The sequence below is a fragment of the Diabrotica undecimpunctata genome, chromosome 5 (genome assembly GCF_040954645.1).
Source record: "Diabrotica undecimpunctata isolate CICGRU chromosome 5, icDiaUnde3, whole genome shotgun sequence".
Classification (NCBI taxonomy): Eukaryota; Metazoa; Arthropoda; class Insecta; order Coleoptera; family Chrysomelidae; genus Diabrotica; species Diabrotica undecimpunctata.
This window is the reverse complement of record NC_092807.1, coordinates 88,045,547-88,071,684: the sequence shown is the minus strand read 5'-3', so window position 1 is coordinate 88,071,684 and position 26,138 is coordinate 88,045,547. Positions and strand designations below refer to the sequence as shown.

Here is a 26,138-nt window from a genome sequence, read left to right as displayed (position 1 = left end):
ACCAGAGATGATGCCCAAAGACTCCCAAATACGTGGAAAACAATTCTGCAGAAAAACGTAAAAATTAAAATAGCGAAGAAGACCACGCCCACTCTGCGCACAGGACCAATGACAAGAAGCGCAACAAGATATTTAAACTCAGCGTGCAGCGACCGAGAAATCAGTTCACCTGTAACATCAAGACGAAGCAGAATCTGACTTGACAATGGCAAGTGTGACCTTGCCGAAACGTCGTCAAAACAATGGTTTTTCTAAAAACCAAAAATATTTAACGCGGAGTCAAACCCGGAAAACAACTGAAACCACATATAGCTCCCGCGGAAATTTCAAATTCAATATATATATATATATATATATATATATATATATATATATATATATATATATATATATATATATATATATATATATATATATATATATATATATATATATATATATATATATATATATATATATATATATATATATATATATATATATATATATATATATATATATATATATATATATATATACATCTAGCGGTTAATGTAAGCTCCGTTCTAAAACGGTATTATACTAACTCCAGTAAAATATACACCGTGTATACTATTATCTGAGTAGCGCTTTATGTAGACTCCGACCAACATGTAGGATTAAGTGGACTCCACAACAGGATAAACCATTTTTGGGATTCGTATTTACCATGTTGTGTACATTTCTAAACTCCTGCGATGTTGCCAATAATTGTATTAGTAGTAGATTTTCAAATTTTACAGCAGGTACACTTTGGAACTTGAAATTTATTTAAATATCCATCAATTTAGTCATGGAGGAATTTCAGGACTATTTGGCTAATGAAGTTAAATATAAATTGTTAACCGACACATAACTTTATTTTACTTTTTAGTTTTAATAAACAAGGCGGTAATTTATATTACTTGCTTTATATATTTTCAAAAATAAGAAAGTGTCTATTATAAACTTGGAAAAGTTAAGTTTCCATTTTTATTAATTAGTATTTTTTGTTAAAATGCATTAGCACTGAAATATTTAGTCCATAAATGTACGTACATCGGATAGAGTAATCGTGTAACAGTTTATGAAAGTAGAAGCCCCTTCGGTAGGATTATAATGTTTGTTACCCTATTAATTAAAGAAAACTCTGTACAACAGGAAGGTCTTTGTAATTTTTCGATTACTGCAGTTTATGACATACAATATTTGTTTCAAAGGGTAGTTGAATTTAAACTACAATAATTTACAAATCAATCTTTAATGACATAATTTTTTACTGTCTAATTTCAATAGATATGTCGATTTTTAATTAAAATATTTAATTCATTAAAGTCGCGTAGAGATTTTCACTAAACATTTAATTTTAAAGCTATTATTATAAAAGTCCAAAAAAAGTATAAAAGTCTACGGAATTTAATATCCCACTATAGATTTGTTATATAGATTATCGTAAAGCGTTCGACAGAGTCAAATGGATACACTTATGACTGATACTAAAATAATTAGGTGTACAACAACACCTAATTTTGATTATAACTGTACTGTTCAAACACACTACTGGACCATTTAAACTAGTATTAAAAGAAGATTGAACTTCAAATGGTAGATTAAGTAACGAAATATAAGTATCTGGGAAAAATTTCTCAAACGATATTAATATTGAAAGAGACTTTAAAGAGCATCTGACACAGCATGCTAAACCGTAAGGCGCCTAAACCAAACACTATGGATATTTGAGAAAAATTACAGCTCGTTCCAGAAAGAATTGTAAATATAACATTAATCTAGATTAAGAAGAAACGCCGAAGAAAAAAACAGTAGCGGTTAGCCTAAATAAAGGAAGGCAAAAATAAAGTATATTTGATGTTTTGAAAAAATCGATCCGAAAACCGTATGAAAAAATGTCATAGTATGGACATCGTGCGCGGCGATGCCTCTGCCGTCTGCCTATATCGGAAACTTTTACTTCCATTTGACTATTTGTGTACGATTTTGTGTAAGGTTAAGTGGCACACCACAAAAAGTGTTTTTATTTTCTCTTTTGTTTAACAATTAAAATGTATTGCTATACTTTTAGATGTTCCAAAATCACAAAGGATAATAAACATAAATTATGAGGTACAAAATTCTATTATTTTCTATGCGCAAGTTATTATAGACAAATAGGCTATCACACAGTTAAAAACTATGAAACCTATGAAAAAATACAGTAGACTATGACTACATTTGTGCTTTAGCACTATAGTAAGAACAAGATAAAAATCTAAATCACTTCATTTTATCACGAAAAATTTAAAAAATTGCAATGTAATTGAACCCATTTTGTGAGCTATAGCACTCTTATGCGCTTTAGGAGCACAACTATCAGCTAAATGTTCTTCATGTGGGAGTCCTGAGTAATAGAACTCCAACATGGTTCTCCTGTAAATTGTCAAACTTAGTCTTAGATAACAACGACAACCTTCTTAGTATTTATGTATAAGATACCGTCCACAATTATGTGATTATGTGTACGTGCCAATATTCTTTTAAAAGACATTAATAAAATTCGGGGGTAGACACCGCGACATCGGTATATCCCGTAGCGATAAATTTACCATTTTATTGTAATTAGCATTTAAAAATGAAATTTTCATCTTTCATACAAACATCGATAGTTTTTAGCTTTGGATGTATTTGACGAGACGATTTGACGATTAAAGAGAAAATAACGAATCAATCATATTAATGTAGAATAGCAAAGGACAAAGTGTTTGTCATAGCATTGGACAAGTGCCCAATTGAAAAAAGAACACAGTCGTTCAAAAAAGACTGTACTCTAGAAAGAAGATAGAATAGATTATAAAAAATAAAGGCGTAAACATGTATTTTCCTACTTTTTTAATATTACAAATACGTAAATAAAACCTTGAATTAAAATGTGACCTTTGATATCTGTGATAAACTCATCACTTGAACAATGGCGCTGATGTATGTAGTTGAAATTTTTTACACTTATTTTAACTGTTTATATTCTTATTATCTATATATGAGTTGTGACCGTTATCACAAACTTATTTATTTTCCACAAAGAGGCTCTTCAATGCCTAAAATTATTACTACACAAATCTGATTCAAAATATCGTCAAAAAGTAATACACAGCATGTAAAATTTAAATTTTTAATAAAAAGTCAAAGATTAGGCATTACTTATGGGGTTCAAAGAACGAGCCTTTACGAAGATTGAAGTACTAATAAGACTACCGCAATTGGGCATACCCCGGTTAATGATTACTTAATTAATCGGCTAATTCTTCAGTCACCCCTTTAATATGATTTTGTCAAATTGGTCCTTTTTAGAAGCAACTATTCTATGTCTATAACTGTTAAAGGCATATCTAGAGATAAAGAAACTTTGTTTTACTTAAACTTATCAGACATACGCGCTAAACACGAATCTGGCGTGTTTCTAGTGCAGAAGACACATATAGGGCCTAACCTAGGGTATTTGGTATTAAGCTGATTGCTGAAAACTATATTATAGATATAGACATGCTATCTTTGTCGAAAAAGAAGCAAAGAAAAACTTCAGGCAAAACCAGTCAGCTGAGAGAACCTTTCAACCATATTGAGCTTGGATCCACCATCGACATATTAAATGAAAAATAATGCAACTACCGACATTGAGGATCTGAGCACAAAGTACATTCAAATTATGCAGATACCCAAAGTCTATAGACAAGCCAAAGTTGTTACCTTGCTTAAACCTGTCAAAAACTCCAACGACCACAAAAATTATCGGCGAATATATTTATTTTGTCAGCTATTCAAAATATTTTTACACAAGATCATTAATATTATTTCATCGATATTAGAAAAAAAACTTAAATTAAAAGACGAAACTGACTGTATATAGTAAAGATCATGTACATCACAAATATAAAATTTTACCCAACACAGCAAAGATGGGTACGAAAAATATCGGGTATCAGGGGTGGTATTTTTCAATATAAATGCCGCTTACGACACCTTAAATTACAGGATATATCTCCGAAAACTATATGATATCCCCTTAGATAACTAACTCATTTGTATTATCTGCGTATGCCTACACAACAGAATATTTTTCATATCACTCAATGGTATTGTAAGAATAGGAGATGACGAACGGTTTCGCTTGGGGTAGCATAAAGACACCTACACTGTATAACATTTACACAAACGATCAACCCATATCACTAGATACTAGGATTTCTATTATATAAATGATACACCTATTATTGCACAATAAAAATAAACTATGAATCAATTTTCAGCCAAAACCCCTGAAAAACTCCATGTGTGCTCCTTCAATTTCCCTAACATAGACGTTTCACAAAACTGAACATCCAGTAATGTCATGAAATCGTTGAACTATAGACTTCCTATAACTTCCTTGAAAATAGTTTGTATCGCACGTGGTCATTCACAGATCATTGTTTAAAACTAAAAGGTAAATTGAGGACCAGAATTAGTATTCTTCGCAAGCTTTTTAGCTAAAAATGAGGCTCACGTCCTTCTTCCCTACAAATTAACCATTCTTTCTTGTTGTAGACACTACTACCTATTTTAACACAAAAATATCTATTATAGTACTTAACTTAGTATATTAGCACTTACTATATTTATTTTGAGATAACCTTCTATCGAGATATCATATGTACTACACAAATAAGACCAGAACTAAAATAATAAAAAAACTTTATACAAGATATCGCAGAACATTGGATGAAACAAAAGCAGTTTTTATTAATCGGATGCTTACATAAAACGTACAAAGACACATTTACGTAAACAAAATATATTACACAATTTCTGTAATTAAGAAAACATCGACTTCGGCATTGAACTAATAAAATTATATTAATTAAAAAAATAACGTTTTTAAAAATACAGAGAAAATAAAATTTTCTATTCAAGTGACCATTCCATTAAATAATAAGCCCAAGTTTTTTTGTATCTGCACACCTGTTTTTTAAAGAACCAGTTCTGTTCTATTAGTCCGTAGTAATACCAGGTAATCGGATATCCTTTGTTACACAGTGTAGTGCTTATGACATTACACTGTCTACAAAGTGTAGATAAAAATAAGGAGCCCATATAAACCGTTTAAGGTATATATTGAAAATATACGGTATACTCGCACAGTTGCCAAACTCTCAGAGCTTACTTAAACCGATAAACTTATGGTTCAAATATACAATGAAGAAGATCTGAACGACCCCTATAATATATACACATGAACTAAACGATATACATTTATTATATAGGGGTACTTATTCTTGATTTTGAAAATCAGGCCTGTGTGCCAAACCTTATCAAAGGCTTGACTAACATCTAGAAAAGCAGCTGTGCAGTAGTGTTTATTTTCCATTGAAGAATTTATGGTGTGTACTATTCTATGAACCTGCTGTACTGTCGAGTGGTTTTTTCGAAAGCCAAATTGATGGTTGGGTATCCATTCCTCCGTATTGGGATCTGAGTTAATTTTTTGTAACAGTAACCTTTCAAGTATTTTGGATACGACTGGTAGTAGACTTATTGGCCTATATAATGAAACCTCGTTTGGATTTTTTCCTGCTTTTGGGATTAGTATTATTTCAGCGGTTTTAAAGAGCTTTGGCCAGTAGTTTAATCGTAGAATAGCATTGAAGATGAGAGTAATCAGTATTATTCTTTTACCTGGTAGTTCCTTCATCATCTTGGGTGTTATTTAATCCAGCCCAGGAGCTTTTCTAATGTTTAAATATTGGATTTCTTGTTGAATTCATTTTTGGTTAGTGGTCTGATTACTGGTATGTTCTCTGGAAATAAAATTTCATGAAAATTCAAATACCTACCCAGGTTCTTGTTTATCATAAAATTTACACTGAAGAAATCAATAATATTACTCTGTTGGTACATATCATACAACGTATTCCGTACTGCCATTTTTGATGCCTCTGGCATATCAGTCGTCTTACTTTTAAGACGACGTCTATTTTTGCAAATATGGTTTTGAAAGGACGGGATTGTTTTCTTTCCTTTTTTTATCGAGTATATTGTCTGCTGTGATATTTTTAAAGAAGCGGCAACTCTCTTAAAAAATAATTCTTTGATAGTAACTAATTAACAAACATGCATTTGATATTTTACCTCTTGAACATATGTAAAAGGCTCCAAAGGTCATCCATTACTTCTAACTCAAAAAGATATTCATATAAATTTAACACAAGTTTGGGAATTTAGCGTTTTTTCAGGCATACCTATATTAAAAATAATAATAATAAGTAATCTCGAAAATATACAAATAAGTTTCCGTTTGACGGAACTATAGCTAGACTCATGTAGTATAATGACAATTTGTAGATTAGAAAATATTAATTTTCTCATTAGCTGAAAAATAAATATTTACCGGAAGTATTCTAATTAAGAGAGCAACAGTTAGTCGTTCGAACAATAATTATGCTTGAAAATATATAATTCAAATGCCATACCCAAAAACTACAAGTTAAATAATTTGAAAAACCAAAAAAAATTAATTCAAATAAATCAATAAACACGACAAATAAGCTAATGTCACTGTCAATGATAATTATAGTCGGTTCGCTATACTTACGCAAGTTTGGGATTAACAAAATAATGCTAATGACTCAGTGATAACCAGTTGCAGTAAACGACTTCCCAGAAAATTAGGTAAAAACTGCATTAATGGTCATATTTTAAAATACATTAAAATAACATTAGGGTAGGTATAAATTTGTTACAATATTGCAGTTGAATTGATTCTTTGCCAGTGTTGACATTGTATGTTTGGTGGAAATATTTAAAAATGCCTAGACGTGGGTTAGATGTAGATACTCTAATTTGTAGTGTACATAAGTATTTTACGGATAAAAAGGAAAATGGCGGTCCTTTAAAATCGGTAATGTCTGTTCAACAACGCGTATGTGATGCTCTAGGAATTAGTGAAACCAAACTAAGAGGAGTATTACAAAATCGCAATAATGAACGGCCGAAAGAAGATAACCGAAAACCTCGCCTATCACTAAAAACAAAAGATATTTCAGATGGAAAAAATACAAAAATTAAATACAATTCTCTCGGAATTAAAAGATAGAAAATTTGACGAAATTGGCAGAACAAGTCTATGGCAAGTGATACATAATTTGGGTTTCAAATTTCAAAAGTAGGATAACAGAAAATCCCTTTGTGAAAAAAGTTCTGTTGTGCATAAACGAATTAACTTTTTAAGAAAATATTCTAAATTAAAAGAAGAAAGGGCAAATTTTATATATTGAGACGAAACATGGATATTTTCTAGGGGTGCAACCAAGAGAATATGGCAAGATAATAACGTAAAGTCTATCAAACATACTGATGGAGAAGGGAAGCGACACATAATTTTACATGCAGGAGGGAAATCGGGTTTTATAGAAGCTGCTGATTTAATATTTTCATCTAAACCAAAATCAAGTGACTATCACGATAATATGAACACAGAAATGTTTGTAAAATGGTTACATGAAAAACTTCTCCCAGGTTTAAGTGAGCCCAGCGTAATTATTTTAGACAATGCACCTTACCATTCTAAAGTATTAAACAAAAGTCCAACGAATTCTTGGACTGTTAATAAAATTAAAGAATAGTTGACAAAGGAACATATACCATTTACACAACATATTTTAAAATCAGAATTATTACGCTTAGCAAATATCCACGCAAAACCAAAAACCTTTGTTGTGGATCAGGTTATTGAAAGTTACGGTCATCAAGTTTTACGTCTGCCACCGTATCATTGCCAGTTTAATCCCATCGAATATATATGGGGAATAGCAAAACAATATTATGATAACCATATTGGGCCTAACGGTTATAGCGACGACGCAGTTCGGGAAACTTGGCGAAAGGCACTTTCAATTGTAACTCCAGAAGTGTGGTGCAACTGTATATTCAAGTGCGAAAAACTAATAGAAGGTTGGTGGACTCGTGAAAATAAAATAAACGAAATAAGTCCAATCATAATAACAATTAATGGTGATGACAGTGATGATGATGACGATTATGATATTTTTGATGATAATGACTGATTTTAATTTTTGTTGGCAATGGAACAAATATACATAGACCATATTTTCTGTGTGAAGTGTAATATAAAATTATTATTAGGTTTATATTAGCCACATTAGACTCCATTATTGAAGTAATTCTCCTTATTATACTGTCAATTATATAAAAGATTTTCCATTATTATTTAATTAAAAAAAGTTATGGATTATTTTTCATTTCATTTGACCAGTTGATATTTCCCCAAAGAGCAGGTAATTGAAACTGGGTACTTACAATAAAATTTTTAATCCGAAACCCGCGTAAATATAGCGAACCGACTATATAAACGTCAAAATTTACAGTAAACAAGGTATCAAAGACATGCCATATTGTTGATCCTTGTTTAACTTATTGTGATTTCTATGGGCAAGCGGCTTAATGTCTTGGTGCATTTTTTCTGAGTAAAAAAATAATTAAAATGATTAAACCCGTTACTAAAAGATATTTATTTATTATTTAATATATTTTTTGTACATTTTTTTTGTAGCAACAAATAAATCACAATTTAAAAACATAGCTATGGAATTAAGGCAGAAAGTTACGGTATGTATTGGTTTTGTGTATTCCATACTCCTGAAACAAAAATAAAATATTAGTATGTAGTTGATGTAATGTATAGAATCTGAAGATAGAATCGTAACCTTAGTGTTAGCAATCCCAAACAGAAATAACAAAAATAACAAAGCATAAGAACTGCTAAGATGGTATTTATAATAAATCATTGTAGATTTATGTAGCATGCATTAAGTCATCTGCAAGAAGTGAGAAATGTAAACGTAAGTGAATGAACAGCTAAGGGGGACTTCATGCCCCTGGTTTATCTTCTGGAACTAAAGTAATTGGACCGTGAACACTGAATTGCCAGATTGAATTTTGCATGAGAACACTTGGCTTGGATAATATTAGATTGGAGTTGTGCACTGTTTTCCGATGAGTTGAGATTCTGTATTACGGGCTCAAACAAACGTGTAAGACTGTAACGATATCCAGGCGAGAGATATACTCAAGCATGTGTTGCCAAGCAACTTTCATTTGGTGGAGGGTGAGTTATGGCATGTAAATGCATATTGTTTGACGCTCGCACAGAGTTATTCTCTATCGAGAATGGAACATTAGCTGCGATTAGGTACCAGACACAGTTTTCAGAAGACCCTGTTTTACCGTTCATGATTATTCTTGGGGACAACGCAACATTTATGATAATGCACGGCCCCACATTGTTCGGATTGTTACTGAGTATCATGACTAGGTTCAAATTACATGATTTATTTTGTCTACAGGCAGGCTGATATCAATCCTATAGAACATGTTTGGGATGAGATGAAGAGACGTTTACGGAGTCATATGTCGACCCCCAGAAATTCAAGAGAGCTTGAATACATATTGCTGCAGGAATGGAATTAATCTTCCGCAGAATGTGTTCCAAAATCTGAATCAAAGCATACCTCGTTATTTGCAAGCTGTTATCATTACCAAAGAAGGGAGTCTTCTTCTTTTGGTGCCTATCCTCTGTGGATATTGGCAATCACGTTGGTCCATACAACTTTGTTGACAGCTGCTCTAAATAGATGTATGGTAGTCATTCCTGCCCACTGTCTGATGCTCTTCAACCACGATGTCCTTCTGTGCTTTTGAGATCTTTTGCCTTCTATCTTGCCTTGTAAAATTAGTTGAATTAGTTGATACTTCTAATTGCGCATCACATGCCTTAAGTATGTCATCTTATTGATTTTCACGATACGCATAATTTCCAGATCTTTATTCATACGTTGGATCACAGTGTTGTAATGTAATTTTGTCGATTATTTTCAAGGGTTTATTATTAGCTGTGAATTGGTGCTGTATTACGTCGTTTTTACTTACTACAAGAATTTGGGTCTTCTTACAGTTTAATTTCATGCCGTATCTGTCACAGGCTTCCACTACACGGTCTATTAATGTTTGCAGATCCACCGCATTATCAGTAATCAAAACCGTATCGTCCGTATATCTTAAATTGTTTATGATATCATCATTGATTTTTATACCTTCTCTTAAACCATCAATAGCCTCCCTGAACAGCATTTCCGAGTAAGTATTGAACAACGTCGGTGATAAAATGCAGCTCTGACGTACTCCCCGTTTTATCGTGAATTCTTTTGAGGTTTCGTTGTCTACTCGTACAGTTGCCCTTTTCTGTAAGTATAAATTTTTAATTAGGCCTAAATCTTTGTCATCAATACTGGATTCTTTTAGCATCTAAAATAATTTTTGATGTTGCACCTTGTCAAATGCTTTTTCAAAGTCTATAAAGCATGCGTAGACTTCGCAATTTACGTCTCGAGCTCTTTGTATCAATGCTTTTATGGAAAATAAAGCCCCTCGCGTTCCCAGTCCGGTTCTAAACCCAAACTGAACACTGCTAATGGTTTCTTCAAGTTTTCTATATATGCGAGAGTGAATAATAGAATAACAGAAAAAAGGATTTTGAGTTCATGGCTCATTGAATTTATAATTCTGTAATCAGAGCATCTGGTGGCATTTGCCTTCTTGGGGAGAGTGATGAAGGTGGAAACTAGCCAATCTGTAAGAAATTCTGCAGTTTCATAGATTTTGTTCAGTAGACTCGTTGTGGGTTTGAGTTAGTTGTTTTCAAATAGTTTCAATATTTCAGCTTGTATGTTACCAGGTCCAGGTGCTTTGTTAGTTTTTAGTCTTTTTATTGCATACGTTACTTCACTGAGTGTTATTTCTGGTCCTGAACATCCAGATCATTGACTTCTGTCTCTTACTCTTCCTTGAATAATTCTTTCATGTATTGCCTCAATCTCTTAAGTATTCTCTTATTTTCGTAGAGCAGATTGTTGTGCTCGTCTAGTATTAAGTTATGACTACGTGATCCGTTTCCTCCCGTTAAGTTTTTGATCTTTTTATGTAGGTTAAACGTGTCATGCTTCTGTTCTAGGAATTCTATTTCTACGCATTGATCTTGTAGCCATAATTCTTTTGCTTCTTTAGTCTTTTTCTTAATGATTTTGTTCATTTCTTTGTACCTTTCCTCACTCTTATTTCTATGTTTTCTTCATTATTCCATTAGCTCTAATATTTCTTGTTATTTCTTAATATTAGAGAAGGGAATACTCACTACTAAAGTTATTAAAATTTCTTTTGTTTCAACAAAAAGCAGATCAAATAAAATAGCCATGTTATTAGCCAGACTATGTAATCCAACGTCAAACTTCCCAGCTGAAAACAACTGACGTAAGGGTATACCGTGAATTAGAATATGGATCCGACCATCGTTTACTTATGGTCAACGTGATAGTTAACTATCGCAAAAACAATAACACTCAGGTACAGAATATAGAAAAGGGACCAGAAATAACATTCCCTAAATATAACCTAGAAAGCTTAAAAGAAGATTCAACGAAATTTCTTTACAAATTACGACTGGCCACAAAATTACAAAATGTGGATCGAGAAATATGTCAGCAAAAGAATTATACCAGCAATTTAAAAAATGCATTCATGAGGCCACAAGTGAAGCTTTGGAGTATAAAGACAAACATGAAACAAAAACTCAAGAATGGTGGTCGGAGAATATGCAAACGTTAGTAAACAAAAAGAAAACTGCTTATCAGAAATGGATATCAACGAGAAAGGAGGAAGATTACAAGATATATAAAAAATTAAATCGAGATGTAAAAAGAGAAGTAGTAAAAAGTAAAAATGAGATGTGGGATCTAAGATTTGCAGAGGTGGATAGGCATATGGGTGGAACAAGAGGTCGGCAAGCGTTAAAGGTGATAAAGTGTCTCCGGAGGGAAGGGAAGGAAAAATCTAACTTATAGTTAATAGATCTAAAACAGTGGAAACACCATTATGAGGTCTTACTGACAGAGGATAGATATAGATTCCATAAGATCGAAATGGAAGAAATATTCGAACATACACAAATAATTGAGATAACAACCGGAGAGTTAAGCGATGCCCTCAAAAGATCGAAAAACAGTAAAGCAGCAGGACCTGGAGACATCCCAACTGAGTTGGTAAAGTATGGACCAAAAATATTACATGAGATGTGGGTTCAACTATTTAACAAAAGCTTAAAAGGACAAAATATCTCTGATGATTAAAGTGTTGGATACATTAATATCAGGGGATCAGTTGGATATCAGCTCAATATTCAAGAAAGGGGATAAACGCAAATGCTCCAATTATAATGAAATAACTGTTATCAGCTCAGTAGGGAGGTTGTACGGTCGAATAATAAAAGAAAGAATAGAATCAGAATACGAAGACATATAAACACAAAATGGATTTCGTGCAAGAAGATCGTGCACTGATGGTATATTCGTTCTGCAGCAGGTAATCGAAAAACGAAAGGCAAGGAATCTATCTACCCACCTATTGTTTGTAGATTTAAAGAAGGCACATGATATGGTACCTTTAAAAAAACTGTTGTAAACATTGACGAAAGTAGGTCTCAGTAGAGAGTATGTGAATGCTATGGCAAATATATACAAAAATGCAAGAAGTGTCGTTAAAGAAGGAAACTTTATATCTGAATCATTTCCAATAACAAAGGGGCTTAAACAAGGATGTTGTCTATGTTCGGCCTTATTTAAAATATATATTCAATTATCGCTAGAGCAGTGGAGGAAACAAGTATCCGGAATGGGAATTGACATAGGCGGTGGTAAATGTCTAACAACTTTATTTTTCGCAGATGATTAGGTAGTCGTAGATAATGATGAGGAAGACATGGACTACATGTTTAGAAAACTAAAGACAGAATATGAAAAATGGGGCCTCAATATGAATATGTCAAACACAGAATATCTTAAAAGAGGAGATGATGAAGAAGATCCAGAGTTAGAAATTAGAAACAAAAAAACATGTAATGAATATAATTATCTCGGATCTATAATATCTAAAGAAGGCACTACCAAAAGAGACATCTAAAAGCAGTAGGGAAAAAAAGCGGTAAACATTCTAAACTCTCTACTATGGTCTAAGACAAGAAACGAAATTGACAATCTATCGAACCTTGGTAGAGCCTATTATGACAACAATATATATATATATATATATATATATATATATATATATATATATATATATATATATATATATATATATATATATATTGATACGATTAGGGTTTATAGAAAATAATTTATAAGTTATATACTACATAATATTAGATATTTGGTTGTTTTAAATAAGTTATATACTAGAGAATTTTATAAAAATTATTTATGTGAGGGCATTTTAAGAAATTAGCATATAATAATTGTAAAAAGTTGTATTTTAGTAGTTATGATTTTGTAGATATTTTTAAGTGAGCCATGTGCTTAGGCAACCAACTATACAGTGGATTGACAGATAGAAATTAATCATAATACGAATATAAGTGGGGTTATATTGTTTGAAATGTGTATTTTATTAAATTAGAGTGTTAGTTACTAATTTGAATGTTTATTCTGATCTGAAAAGCCTAAATGTAAACAAAATTATTAATAGAAAAGAATGGAATTCTCTGGATCTCCGGAGATGACCATTGTTTACAGTCGAACATTCTCGAAATAATGATTATGGCGGTGGATCGAACAGATATTTTTTTTCGAGAACATCTATATGAAAGTAATGGAACAAATTAGAACATGATCTCTTACGAGATGGTTCTAGAATATCCAAAAGATATAAATACCCGTGATTTGGATTCAAGATGGCAGTTTTTGGAAGTTTTTAGTCAGAAGTCAGGCCAGTTCATTATGAAAGTTAGTAGACACATTTAGTTAGTGAATAGTGAAGTAAATTGTTCAGAATTTTCAAGAAGTCAGTCAGAAAAGTTTAGTAAGAAATATGAAAGTTAGTTGGAGTCAGTGAATCAGGTACAAATAGTCAAATTGTTTAATATAGTGAGTTAAATGAAGATTAAAAATTATGCATACAATTTAATGCACATTTATAATTATACACAAATAATTATTGAAGATTAAAAAAAGTATATTGGAAGAAATTAAATTATATTATGGTTGGAGATTAGTATAAATCAACTTATAATAATTGGATATTGGTATATTGAAAAGAAGAATAAATATAAATGCTGTTTGCTGGTTTGGTTGGTGGTGTATAAATGCTGGTGAAGAAAACTATATCTTAAATTGGTAGAAGCTGATAATTGGAAAAAGTAATTTCATATAAAACAAGGATAACTGAAGTACGAAGACATTCAGTGGTGATTAGAATCTATATAGTGGAAAACAGTTCATTTAGGCATTCAGTGAAAGAAAGGTACAAAATTTTGTTAATATAATTTAGTTAGTGTCATAACAATTTCAATTTTGAAGATAGTTTGTTTAAATTTTACATTGTCTATAGAATTTAATCAGTTTTATAAGAATATCAATTTAAAGATAGTTTATTTTAAATTTACATTGGCTAGGTTAGATATATATATGTGGGTTTCATAATAGTTATAATAAAGATAATTTAAAAAAGTACTTACAAACTAATTCTTTGAGAACCGCGATAAAAACCCTATATATTATTAAAAATACTCATTGCTCATCATTCAAACAAAAAACACATCATAACAATATATATATATATATATATATATATATATATATATATATATATATATATATATATATATATATATATATATATAAGAGACAACGGCTGTATTCTTTATAAACAATTAAAGGGAATTGCTACAAGAATTGTCCAACCAGATAAAACGTGCTCTCTGTGGGTATATAGTGATGTAGTATAAGGAATTAATAACGGTTATAAATTAAAAAAAAAACACTTCAATTTAGTTGTGTAGCTACGTAGAGAACTACTTATATTATTTTTGATAATTAAAACTTTATTAATTTAACAACCGTTGTGAGTTATAATAAAATTTTGTGCAGAATTGCAGATTGTTTAAATTGAACAATATAATATCATTTTATAAAACTCTATCGCTTTGGCTATTCTTTTTTGTTTATAAACAACAAATTTAAATTCATATTTACATCAATTCTCTGGTCATTGCTTCTGTATACATACGAAATTTGTATCCCCTCCAAACGTCGTCTGATACTGTGATTAATTACAATTATTATTTTCTCTTAATAAATTAAAATTTGAGAGATCAATTTAGTAATAATAAAACTTGTGACATTGCTTCTTGAGCACAAAAGTTGATTTTTATGTGTAATATTAACAGTATAAAAACCTTCTAATTTTAATGGTTTTGAAATTTATTCCTTAAACTTGCTATTGTGTATTCAAAAAACATTTAGCCCAACTTTATTTATACGCCAGTCAAGAGTGGAGTCCCACAAGGATCAGTACTTGGACCGCTACTATTTTGTGTCTACACTAGTGATCTTCCGCTCTTCGTATCCAGTAAGGTTTCCATTTACGCTGATGACACAAAAAACATTTAGCAAGGTCATGGAATCGATTATTTCAGAAGCTATGTCTAAGTTTCTTCTTCAAGAAAATATCATCCCTCACCAACAGCATGGCTTTATCAAAGGTCGTTCAACGATCACAAACTTACTTCATTGTGTGAATGATTGGTCATTATCTTTAAACAATCGGAATCCTGTCGATGTAGTCTACTTAGACTTCTCCAAAGCTTTTGACCGTGTTCCAAAACGTCGATTACTAGCTAAATTGGATCACTATGGTATCCGCGGAAAGTTGAACATTTGGATTGAAGATTTTCTATCCGATAGATACTTCAGGGTTCGTGTTGGGGAAGACCACTCACTAGATAAGCCAGTCAAGAGTGGAGTCCCACAAGGATCAGTACTTGGACCGCTACTATTTTGTGTCTACACTAGTGATCTTCCGCTCTTCGTATCCAGTAAGGTTTCCATTTACACTGATGACACGAAATTATATGTGAATTCAACTATTAACCAACATGTTCTTCAACAAGATCTTGACGCAATATTCAAATGGTCCTCAGAATGGTTACTTCCGCTTAACATTGAAAAATGCGTTGTTTTACATATTGGCAAAAATAACCCATCACTACCGTACTTTATTAATGGACATCCCTTAAACTCGGTAACCTCCCACAATGATCTCGGAGTGATAATTAATAGTGACTTAAATTGGTCTGATCACATAGTGTCGGTGTGTAAACGTGCAAACTCGAAACTGTTTTTGATCCGTAAATGTTTTACACGTATATCTCTAACTTCTGTTAGTAAACTTTACTCAATATACGTTAGACCTATTCTTGAGTTTGCCGGACCAGTGTGAAATCCAGATCTCATTCGCGATAAGATCCTACTTGAAAATGTTCAGCGTAAAGCTATAAGACTGGCATACGGTCGTGTAAGACCTAACTATGAAGATAGATTATCCATGGCTCATCTTACGACATTCGAGCAGCGACGTCTTCGAGGTGATCTAATTATGTCCTTCCGTATTTTAAAACATAACTTTGGGAACCTAAGCACTATATTCACTTTGAATCAAGACGAAAGATTAAGAGGCCATCGATACAAATTAAAAAGGGAACAAACTACTGCAAGGTCCAGGGTGAACTTCTTGCCAAATAGAATCTTCAATATCTGGAACAATTTGGATCAAGACACCATATCGGCAACCAGTGTTAACATCTTTAAAAATAAACTTGATAGTGGTTTATTTTATTTATAGGATTTTTTTTCTTTGACAGCATTATTTATTTATTTATTTATTGTCTCACCATTCAACTTTTGTATCATATACTTAATTGTTTATGTTTACTTAACTTTATAATTGGTATTAGTTTTATAAGGATGTTTTTTATTTTTGATTTTTGGGCATAATAGGAGCTCGCTCCTCTGCCCTTATTTGTAATATAATAATAATAATAATAACTTAAATTAAAATAAGCTTAAAGTCCTTACGCTATGTGGCTATGTTTGATTTTTTTGTCATTGTATTCTATTAAATAAATCTTTTCATACAATAACTCGCACGTCACGATTGGACCAATAATAATAAAGATAGGTCTAAAGACCTTTTGACATGCTGCCGTGTTTGATTTTTTTATGATCCTATTCTGTTCGCTAAATCCTGTCATATGATATATCGCACTGTACTGTAGGTTATGTTGTTTAGGCACAAGCTTAAGGCCTTTTTGAAAATTCACCGTCTAACCCTAATCCTTTATTATTTACTTTTTAGATTCTTATTTCTATCGACCCATCATACGTCACGATCTAACCAGCCGTCCTCGAGCTGAACGACATCAGAGTAGAAGTGATACAATTTAAATAAATTAAGCTCAACTTCTACTGGTCGTAAAAGAAAACTTTTTTTTAATCTTTTTCTTCAGCTCAGCTATAAGAACCAATAAGTTAAAAATGTATGCAACCTATAGGGAGCGCTGTAGCTTAATTAATTTATAACGCAAAAGTCGCCCCAAAACAAAAAATGGCAGGAATTGACCTTTTTGGACTTTCAATCGTTAATTTTTTATAAACTGTTGGTTCATATGTACTTTTATTCTATTGTACTCATTTTTATATATTGATTTAATACTAATAAAATAAAAATAATCAAAAAACACCGTATTTTGCACCGTTTTTTTTATAGCAAAAATGCTATAAAAAAATTATAATCAAAAGTTTTGAGTTGCAAACACTTGAAGGTTACTCCAGGAATTTTCCTTTATAACGCTGTGCTAGTTACAAAAATTCATTAAATAATGCACGTTTTTTTTCTGTACAGCTTGGGCTACAAAGGTGTTGTTGTGTTTGGGAGTCCAGGAGATTGTGGAATTTGTAAAATAAACCAGGTAACATTATAGGCTATTGATAACGTTAAAAAATAGGGCTAAAAAATCAAAACGTTAAAGAGGTGAGGATGATTCCCCAGATATGAAAAAACCGCTAAAAATAAAAACAAAAATAAAATAAAAAAAAAATAAAATAAAAATTGAAGTATGGTATGGTATGGTACTTTTCAATAGTGACATAAAATACATATAAAAAAATTGGTTATAACTTTGCCAATATCCTGTATAATACAACAAAATTTTATAATGTAGTGATGAGGAAGTGAAGAAGACTTTGAATATAAAATAAAATTTAGGATGTTCTATTAAAAAAAAAAACATAAGTTTCGTCTATCACTACGTTATCGAACACCCTGTAACATTCTAACTAATTTTGTAATATGAACCTCAAAGTTGACTACATTTTTTGTAATAAACTTTTATTGCTATTTATTATTATATCAGATCTACTGAGCTTTGTCACAATAATCATTCACCTTGTATAATGGATTCATATAATCGTTACAATACTATTAACTAAAAAAAATAAAAGCGGTGAAAATTTACCAAAGATAATAGTTTTTTTTTAGAAAAACATTTAACAGAATTGTTCATTGGATTTTGCTTTTATCAGTTTGTTTCCATATATCGATAGTGTTCAATTTGTGTGTTATTACGAATTTAGAAATTGGTGTTGATCATGGAAAAACCAGTAAACGAAAATATAAATTTCGGTACATAGCAAATTGAATAATTATTGCTCTTATTGAAGACGGGGAAGGTCAGAATTACGTTGCCAAATTAATTGAAGTAGTCAGACGTATCTTCCACGCATCGGAAGGCCTTCCACAAATGGAGGAATGTCTATTAAGTTGTTTGTCGGAATATATTTAAGGGGTTATATGAAATTGGAACTGAGATAAATGATCGTAAACTGTTTATAGATCTATTATAAAGATTTTAAAATCACATATTGAGATTACATGTGGTGGTCTCATGTTTTATATATTTATATTACCTATAAGTCAAATAGAAAAACGCGAGTATAGTATAAATTATGAGCCGATAACAACTTGAAGCTGCAAACAATCACTTACACAACCAATACGTCACAACAAAGTAACTTTGCTGTGGGTACCAGATCATACGGAAAGTACTGGTAAGGAGACTGCTAATAGCCTTGATAAAGAAGAAGGAAAATATTCCAAGTAAGGCAATCAAAAGTTTAATATATTTTGTTCGCTGCGCAAAATACTTTTGAAGCTTCAGAAAATTGAACTCAGACTAATCACAGTTGTTCTCACTAGAGACTTCCCACTGAGATATTATCTCTATAAACTGAGCAAAATGGACAGAATAACATGAAAATTCTGCGAAAATGAAAAGAAAAGAACCCAACATATTATTTGCAATTGCTAGGTAATTGTTCACCTATGCCATAGGTGCTTGGGGCAGGCATTTTAGAACCTGATTAGGTAGCAAATATCTCTCGTAAACGACTTATCTTCAGTTGAAGAAAACCATTATCCTTTTCTGAAGCTATTTTCTTGTTGCATTTTAATATTATACACCATCTCCAATGTGAAATAACCACAATTTTAGTTTCAAATACATTTATTTTGAGGTTTCGATTTCCACTTCGGAAATCGTCAAAATATCGTATGTTGATTAGGAATGTACACAAAAATACTGATCTTAAACAGTTAAGGTACTTACACAAAATACTGATCTTATTTATAAATTTTTGAGAGCTACGGTACGATATTGACTTGTCTTTTGCAGACCTAACCCCGTCTAACGGACAGAAAGAATGTCGTAACTTAACCTCTCATAAACCCAAAAGATACTTTACTTCCACCCTAACATTTTTGTTAAAGGAGTGAACCAATAAGGGTGAATCTTTATACATAAGAAAAAAATATCCCTTATTAAGTAAAGTGAACATATTGTTACGGGACCACAAATTCGTCAACTTATGAAGGATCCAGAAGTGGTAAGGAAAAAGTATTTAAGGAAGATATTCATGAATTTTTAAGCAAGGAAAGAGAATATAATCACCCTAATTTTATAAAGGTAGGACTGGACCAAATCCAACAACTCGGATGTAACATGTAAATTAAAATCTATTTTCTTCATTTCTACGTCGACTTTCTCCAACTTAGAAGTTATGCTTGCAGATTACCGCTGGTTTGTATAAAAAGATGTCCAGAAATTCACTGACAAGGGACAAGATGAAAGATTGCGATTATATGAAGTACATACATAATTGATTTTCTTTAATTCTAGTGATCTCTATAAAATTTTTAGATTAGTTTAGAATTTTTGCAATGTAAAATTAATTAAAGGTAATTCAAAAGGATTCTAATTAGTATCATCATCATCTTTCTGGCTTTCCAACCCTGCGTGGGTCCTAGCCTTCTCAAGAATTTCTCTCCAGTTGTCCCTATCCATCGCCTTGGCTCCGCTAAGCACGTATTCCCATATTTCTTATGTCTTCATCGATGTTATCCAGAAAGCTTGTTCTGAGTCTTCCTCTTGTTTTCTGACCAATGGGTCTATCAAGGAGGGTTTTTCTAACTGAAACATTTTGTTCGGTCCGCATTACATGCCCTGTCCACCTCAGACGTCCTTTCTTAATATGTTTTACGATATTTGGTTTTTGGTATATTCTATAAAGTTCCAAGTTGTATCGTCTTCTCCACATTCCATTGTCATTCACAGCTCCATAGATTTGCCTTAGTACTTTTCTTTTGAAACATCCTAACATGTTTTCATTACCTTTTGTTAGAGTCCAGGTCTCTGAAGAGGTGTTGAGACTGGGAGTATTATTGTTTTGTAGAGTTTTACTTTTGTATTTTTCGATATAATTGTGGATTTAAGAAGGAGATTGAGCCGAAAATAGCATACGTTGTCCGTGCAAATTTTGCGGTTTATCTCTGCGGTGGTATTATTTTCAGTGTTAAGGAACGCTCTCGGGTTTAACTAGTTTACTTAAGTAGTTTACCTTACAAAAATATTTGTCTTTTTTCTATTAACATTTAAAGATATTGTGTTACACTCGTACATATTGTATATGGTTGACCTTGAACAAAATTATGTACAGAGGATTGGAAGCATTTGAGATGTTTATATCGGAGAATACTCAAGATCGCGTGGACTAGCTGAGTCACAAATAACGAGTCAGAAGGTCATCAGACAAATAAAGAAGAACTGAGAGGTACTGGCCACCATCAAATCTCGAAAGCTAAAATACTTCAGACCTATTATGCGAAATGAAGAAATTAAGAAAATTCTGGTTAAAGAACGTCTGAACTTGGTTCAACACAACATCTGTTCAGATTTTCAGCGCTGCTGTCGACAAGATAACGATTGTCTACAAGATTGTCTAAAGGTTGTCTACCCCAAGATTCGTCACGGATAAGCACACCAAGACCAAGAAGTCATTTAACTCGTTAAAAAAATCGTATGTCGCCTTATAATCCAGTCGGGTTAGACGAAAAAAGGGCATAACCTTGAGGCGAGCTGCCCCAAATTTTATTATTCTAAACTTTAGGGCGGGTCAATAATAGTGTAAATTTAAAATCGCGACTAAATCCAACCGTGGCGTTAGACGCCATCTTGAATATAAAAATAAAAAAGGAGAACCGTTTTTGCTCAATATCTCCGTGATTTTCAACTTTTCGACAAAAATGGTACAAACTGAAATTGTTGCAAATCTGGTTTGCTACAATTTCTTTTGTAACGAAATATTTTGCTTACCACATAGAGTATTATTATAGGGGGTTGAAAATTGGGAACAGAAACTATTGGGGTGGAGATAGGACAAGCAAAATAAACGAAACTATGTGAACGGCACTCAGGGTTTATTTGGAGTAGCTGTGACATGGATAAGTGAATGAAACTATAGGATTATACAGGGGCAACTACAAAAAATGAAACAAATGGGTACTTACATGAATTTCCTAGACAAATGGGTAACAAAACAACAACAAGAAGGACCTTTAGCTATTTAATATAAGGACGCCGCTTCGAAGGATCCTTGTCTTGCTGGATAAAGGAAAAAGGCTCTTCCTTCCTAAAAAGAAACACAAAAGGGGTTAGGAGACTTTTCTAAAATAGGAAATAAACAAATTAATTTAGAGAAATAAATAAAACATTTATTAATGTTTCACCACAAACAGTTACGAATACAGAAAATGGAAAAATAATTATTATACAAATAGTAACAAAGATATATACCAAAAATAGCAAAGAAAACTTACATGTCATTATGAGTTTACAAACACGGGATATGCTACAAAACTTACAAAAAAATACTGGGCTACAAACTGTGACAAAAAAAAATTATTACAAATAACGATATCTTTTTAGATAAACTATTTATAGAGGTTAACCTTCTTTTAAAAACAAAACAAGCTAATGTCACAAAATAATAAAGCTAGCTGTCATATGTCAACATTTAATTTTACAACGGAGAACAATTAAAATGACAGCTAACCACGCCCTAAGACATATTATTTTAATTATTACAATTTCTTTTTTTTTATTATAAAAGCAAATTATTATTATTATTAAAAAAAGTCTTTACTTTAAAATTTACACACAAAAAAGTTACCTCGATTTTCACTAAATTTCTTTTCTTAATATTTCTGAGGTTGGAAACTGGACCTACTAAATTTCTGGGGGTAGAACTGGGACGACGACCAGGGATAAGAAAATGAGGGTGAAAGCTAGCACTGGAACACAAACCTTGGAAAACTCGTCTCCTTAAAAGACTGGAACAAATACAACTAACACAATGGTAACATGTGTCTATAATGCAACAAAAAGATCTTTTTGTTGGTCTCGACATTTTTGGGCAAGAGTTGTGAAACTATACAAGCTTCCACTGTTCAAAAACTGTTACGAAAGCCAAACTGTCTATTACTCATATCCGCTTCGCACTATCTAAATATTATTGCATGTATAATCTTTAAAAATGTTTTTAATGTGTAACATTAAGTTGATTAATTAAAAATGATAAAAGTCATTACAGTGTTTGGGGTTCTTGGTTTTTGGTAGCGGAACAAAAGTCGACAGCAGCCATTCTGTAGGTATCTCACCAGATTTGTATATGTTGTTAAAGAGTATAGTTATTGCACTTAAATTGTATTCGTCTATAAATTTAATCAGCTCGATATGAACTTCATCTGGCCCAGGAGCTCTACCAGATTTTGAGTTGTTTATAGCATGTTGGACTTCAGATTTTAATATTATTGGAGCTTCCTCGTTATAAATTTGTGTTGGTTCCGTTCTTGTGTCCAAGAAAAGATCTTCAATATATTTCGTTCATACTTGTTTTATTTCAATTGGGTTATTAATAGGTTTATTGTTTTTGTCAATTAATCGGTTAGGTATATTTGTTCGTGATTTTCCAGATAATTCTGTCACTTTTTTATGTAAATTATAATGATCATGCTTTTTCAGCAATTCTTCCACTTCGATGCATGTTTCCATCATCCACTTTTCCTTAGTGTCTTTTATTTTGTTCCTTATTAATTTATGTTTTTCTCTCTACTTATTTGGGTTTTAGTTTCTATATTTTCTTCTTTGTTCCATGATTTCCAGTAGTTCTTCAGTCATCCAAGGTTTTCGGCTTTCTGTTTTGTAGAGTTTTTTTCTGTGTTTTTATAACAGAGTCCTTGATTTTCTCCACTAATATTCACACTTTTAGTGTTTTTAATTTCTGATGTTAATTTCTTCATTTCCTGATTGATACGAGTTTAAACCTCAGCACGGATTTCATTTATCTTGAGTAACTGAGTATTCACCTTAGAACTTTTGAATTTTATTATCTTTTTTACCCTCACTTTCATTTTTGAGACAAGGAGGTTATGATCTGAGGGGACATCTGCCCCAGAAAAAGTCCTAACGCTTACAATGGAGTTTCTAAACCTTAGATTGGTTAGATTTCTAATGCAATTTTGTTCATTATCCTGTAGTGATCTCTAGGTACAGGTACAGGTATCCTGTAGTGATTTCCTACAGTCTACGGGGTGGTAATCAAAACCATGTGTTCATAATTGCCAGGTTTTCTTCTTGACAAAATTGTCAAAATTGACCGTTTATAATTAACAGTTGAAAATAACGGAGATGGACGCAACAGCGGAATTCAGTTATGATTTTAAATTTACACTACTATTGACTTTCTTTAAAGGTTAAAATAATAAAATTTGTATAGCTTGCCATGCAATGTCAAATGTTATCCCGACTGGATTATTATACTATTGTAACGTATGCAGGACCCGTAATAACAATTTATTCGAGAAAGACTGTAAACCTTTTGACTCATCGAAACAAGTACTCGATGTGTATTGAAATCCCATGAATGATCGATTTTTTTTTTAACTATAAAGCAAATAATTGTTATTTAGTTTAGTATTTTATATATTATTATATTATATCTACATCTATATTAAAAAGTAGCTACCTTTAATAGTTCTAGTACAGTATTACATAAAAATTCTTTAATTATCACTGCTCAGGAATTTACACTTTTATACTTACCTTCTTTTTGGGTAATTTGTCAAAAAATATCTGCAGTGTAAGCTTCAAACCCTCTCGCGTTTAAACCAGTAACAGCAAATACACTTCCTGCAGCTGGGTACTGAATTTTTTCAGAAGGAGATAAGCTTATATCAGAAGTAGTGACGAATAGTATATCCAAATTTGGACCACCCCATGTTACAGATGATATGTCTCTAGCTGGAATAGCTATGACCTAAAAACAAAGTAAGTTATTAGTAAGTCGGCAAGATAGATATTATAATTAAACTAGTAAGGCATTAAATAAAAATATGATTTTTATATCTACTACCTAAATTATTAACAAAGCATCAACGAGGGTTTAGGAACACAATGATGAAAAAAAGGTAAGAAAGTTTAAATAGTTCGAATGAAAACTAAGTATATTATTATGCTATAGTTCTACAAAACTGCTACGAAACTGTTTCATATGGAACTGCTATAAATTACAAACTTTTGCAAGAAAATAAAAATAATACAAATAGCATTAAAATATATTTATTAAACATTAATATCGAGTTTCCCTATGCATACAGTTTATTGGATATGAACCACATGCTACATGAAAAGATTACTAACTTAACATATTGAAAAACAAATTTATAAAATTTTTTCTAAAGATGATTAAATACAGACTAAAGATATACTAATCACACGAACAGGCTAGTGTATGGTACTTATTTACAAGTTCTAAAGAGCCTTATAGAGAAGACTATACAGTGCTAATCAAAAGTGCCCTCCTCCCTGGTATCTTTTGAGCGAGGTTAGTAGTGAAATTTGATGGGCGGAAATAAACGGACGTAGGCTTCCCAACTAGTCATAGCCGGTGACGTAATAGTGATAGATGACGTTACAGAGCCACTGTGACCAATAATAATTTTAAATCTGACTTTATGGCAAGTTATACCTCGTTTGAAAGGTATTAAACATGCCTATCCAATCATACTCAATTTGTTTGGATTTATACTGATTTTAATGAATAAATTAAATAAACACTAAAATTATAGTTTTGTATTTTATTAATAAAGATTCTAACGTCCGCCTTTGGTTATTTGTTAAAAAAATTGACGTTTTTCAATTCTCTAGTTGTTTTTACTTTGCTGTTTTTGTAAAAGTGTGTAAACCTTGAATAGTTAGTTTAATAATTATTTACCATGAACAGAACGAAACGTATTATATCCTACAAAGTAGTAGCTGTCTTAATAATTAGTGAATGTAGAAACAATTTTCATGCAGCAGAACGCCTTTCTAATGAGAAGTACCTCGATAGCCCTATATAGAGGACTTATTTGAGTGAGCTTCTTCAGAAGTTTGAAGAAACAGGTATTGTTTAAGATGCCAAACGATCTGGTCTACCAACAATTGGGGATGACACAAAAATTGACATAATTGCAGAAATAGTAGTGACCCGTACTTCTTCTACTGTTGCGTCTATCTGTGGAATTAGTTAAAGGACAGTAGTACACCGAGTGTTGGCTGAAAACAAATTTTATCCACACAAATTGAAAATTGTGCACCAATTTTCAAATGATGACTCCGACCAAAAGTACTTTTTTTCTCAATTAAACTAGTAAGGCATTAAATAAAAATATGATTTTTACATCTATTACCTAAATTATTAACAAAGCATCAACGAGGGTTTAGGAATACAATGTTGAAAAAAAGTTTAGAAAGTTTAAATAGTTCGAATGAAACGAAAACTAAG

General features: G+C 31.7%; 1 protein-coding gene across 1 annotated transcript in view; it reads right to left on the bottom strand.

Moving 5' to 3' along the window:
• Window positions 1–8,533: 8,533 nt before the first annotated feature.
• Window positions 8,534–26,138, bottom strand: part of LOC140441436 (regucalcin-like) — a 211,802-nt gene continuing 194,197 nt past the window's right edge. Inside the window, exons 6-7 of the mRNA XM_072532167.1 lie at window positions 24,416–24,629; window positions 8,534–8,679 (exon numbers count right to left, since the gene is read on the bottom strand). Coding sequence (XP_072388268.1) covers window positions 24,435–24,629 — 195 coding nt within the window. The 3' untranslated portion in view covers window positions 8,534–8,679; window positions 24,416–24,434. The remainder of the gene's footprint in view (window positions 8,680–24,415; window positions 24,630–26,138) is intronic.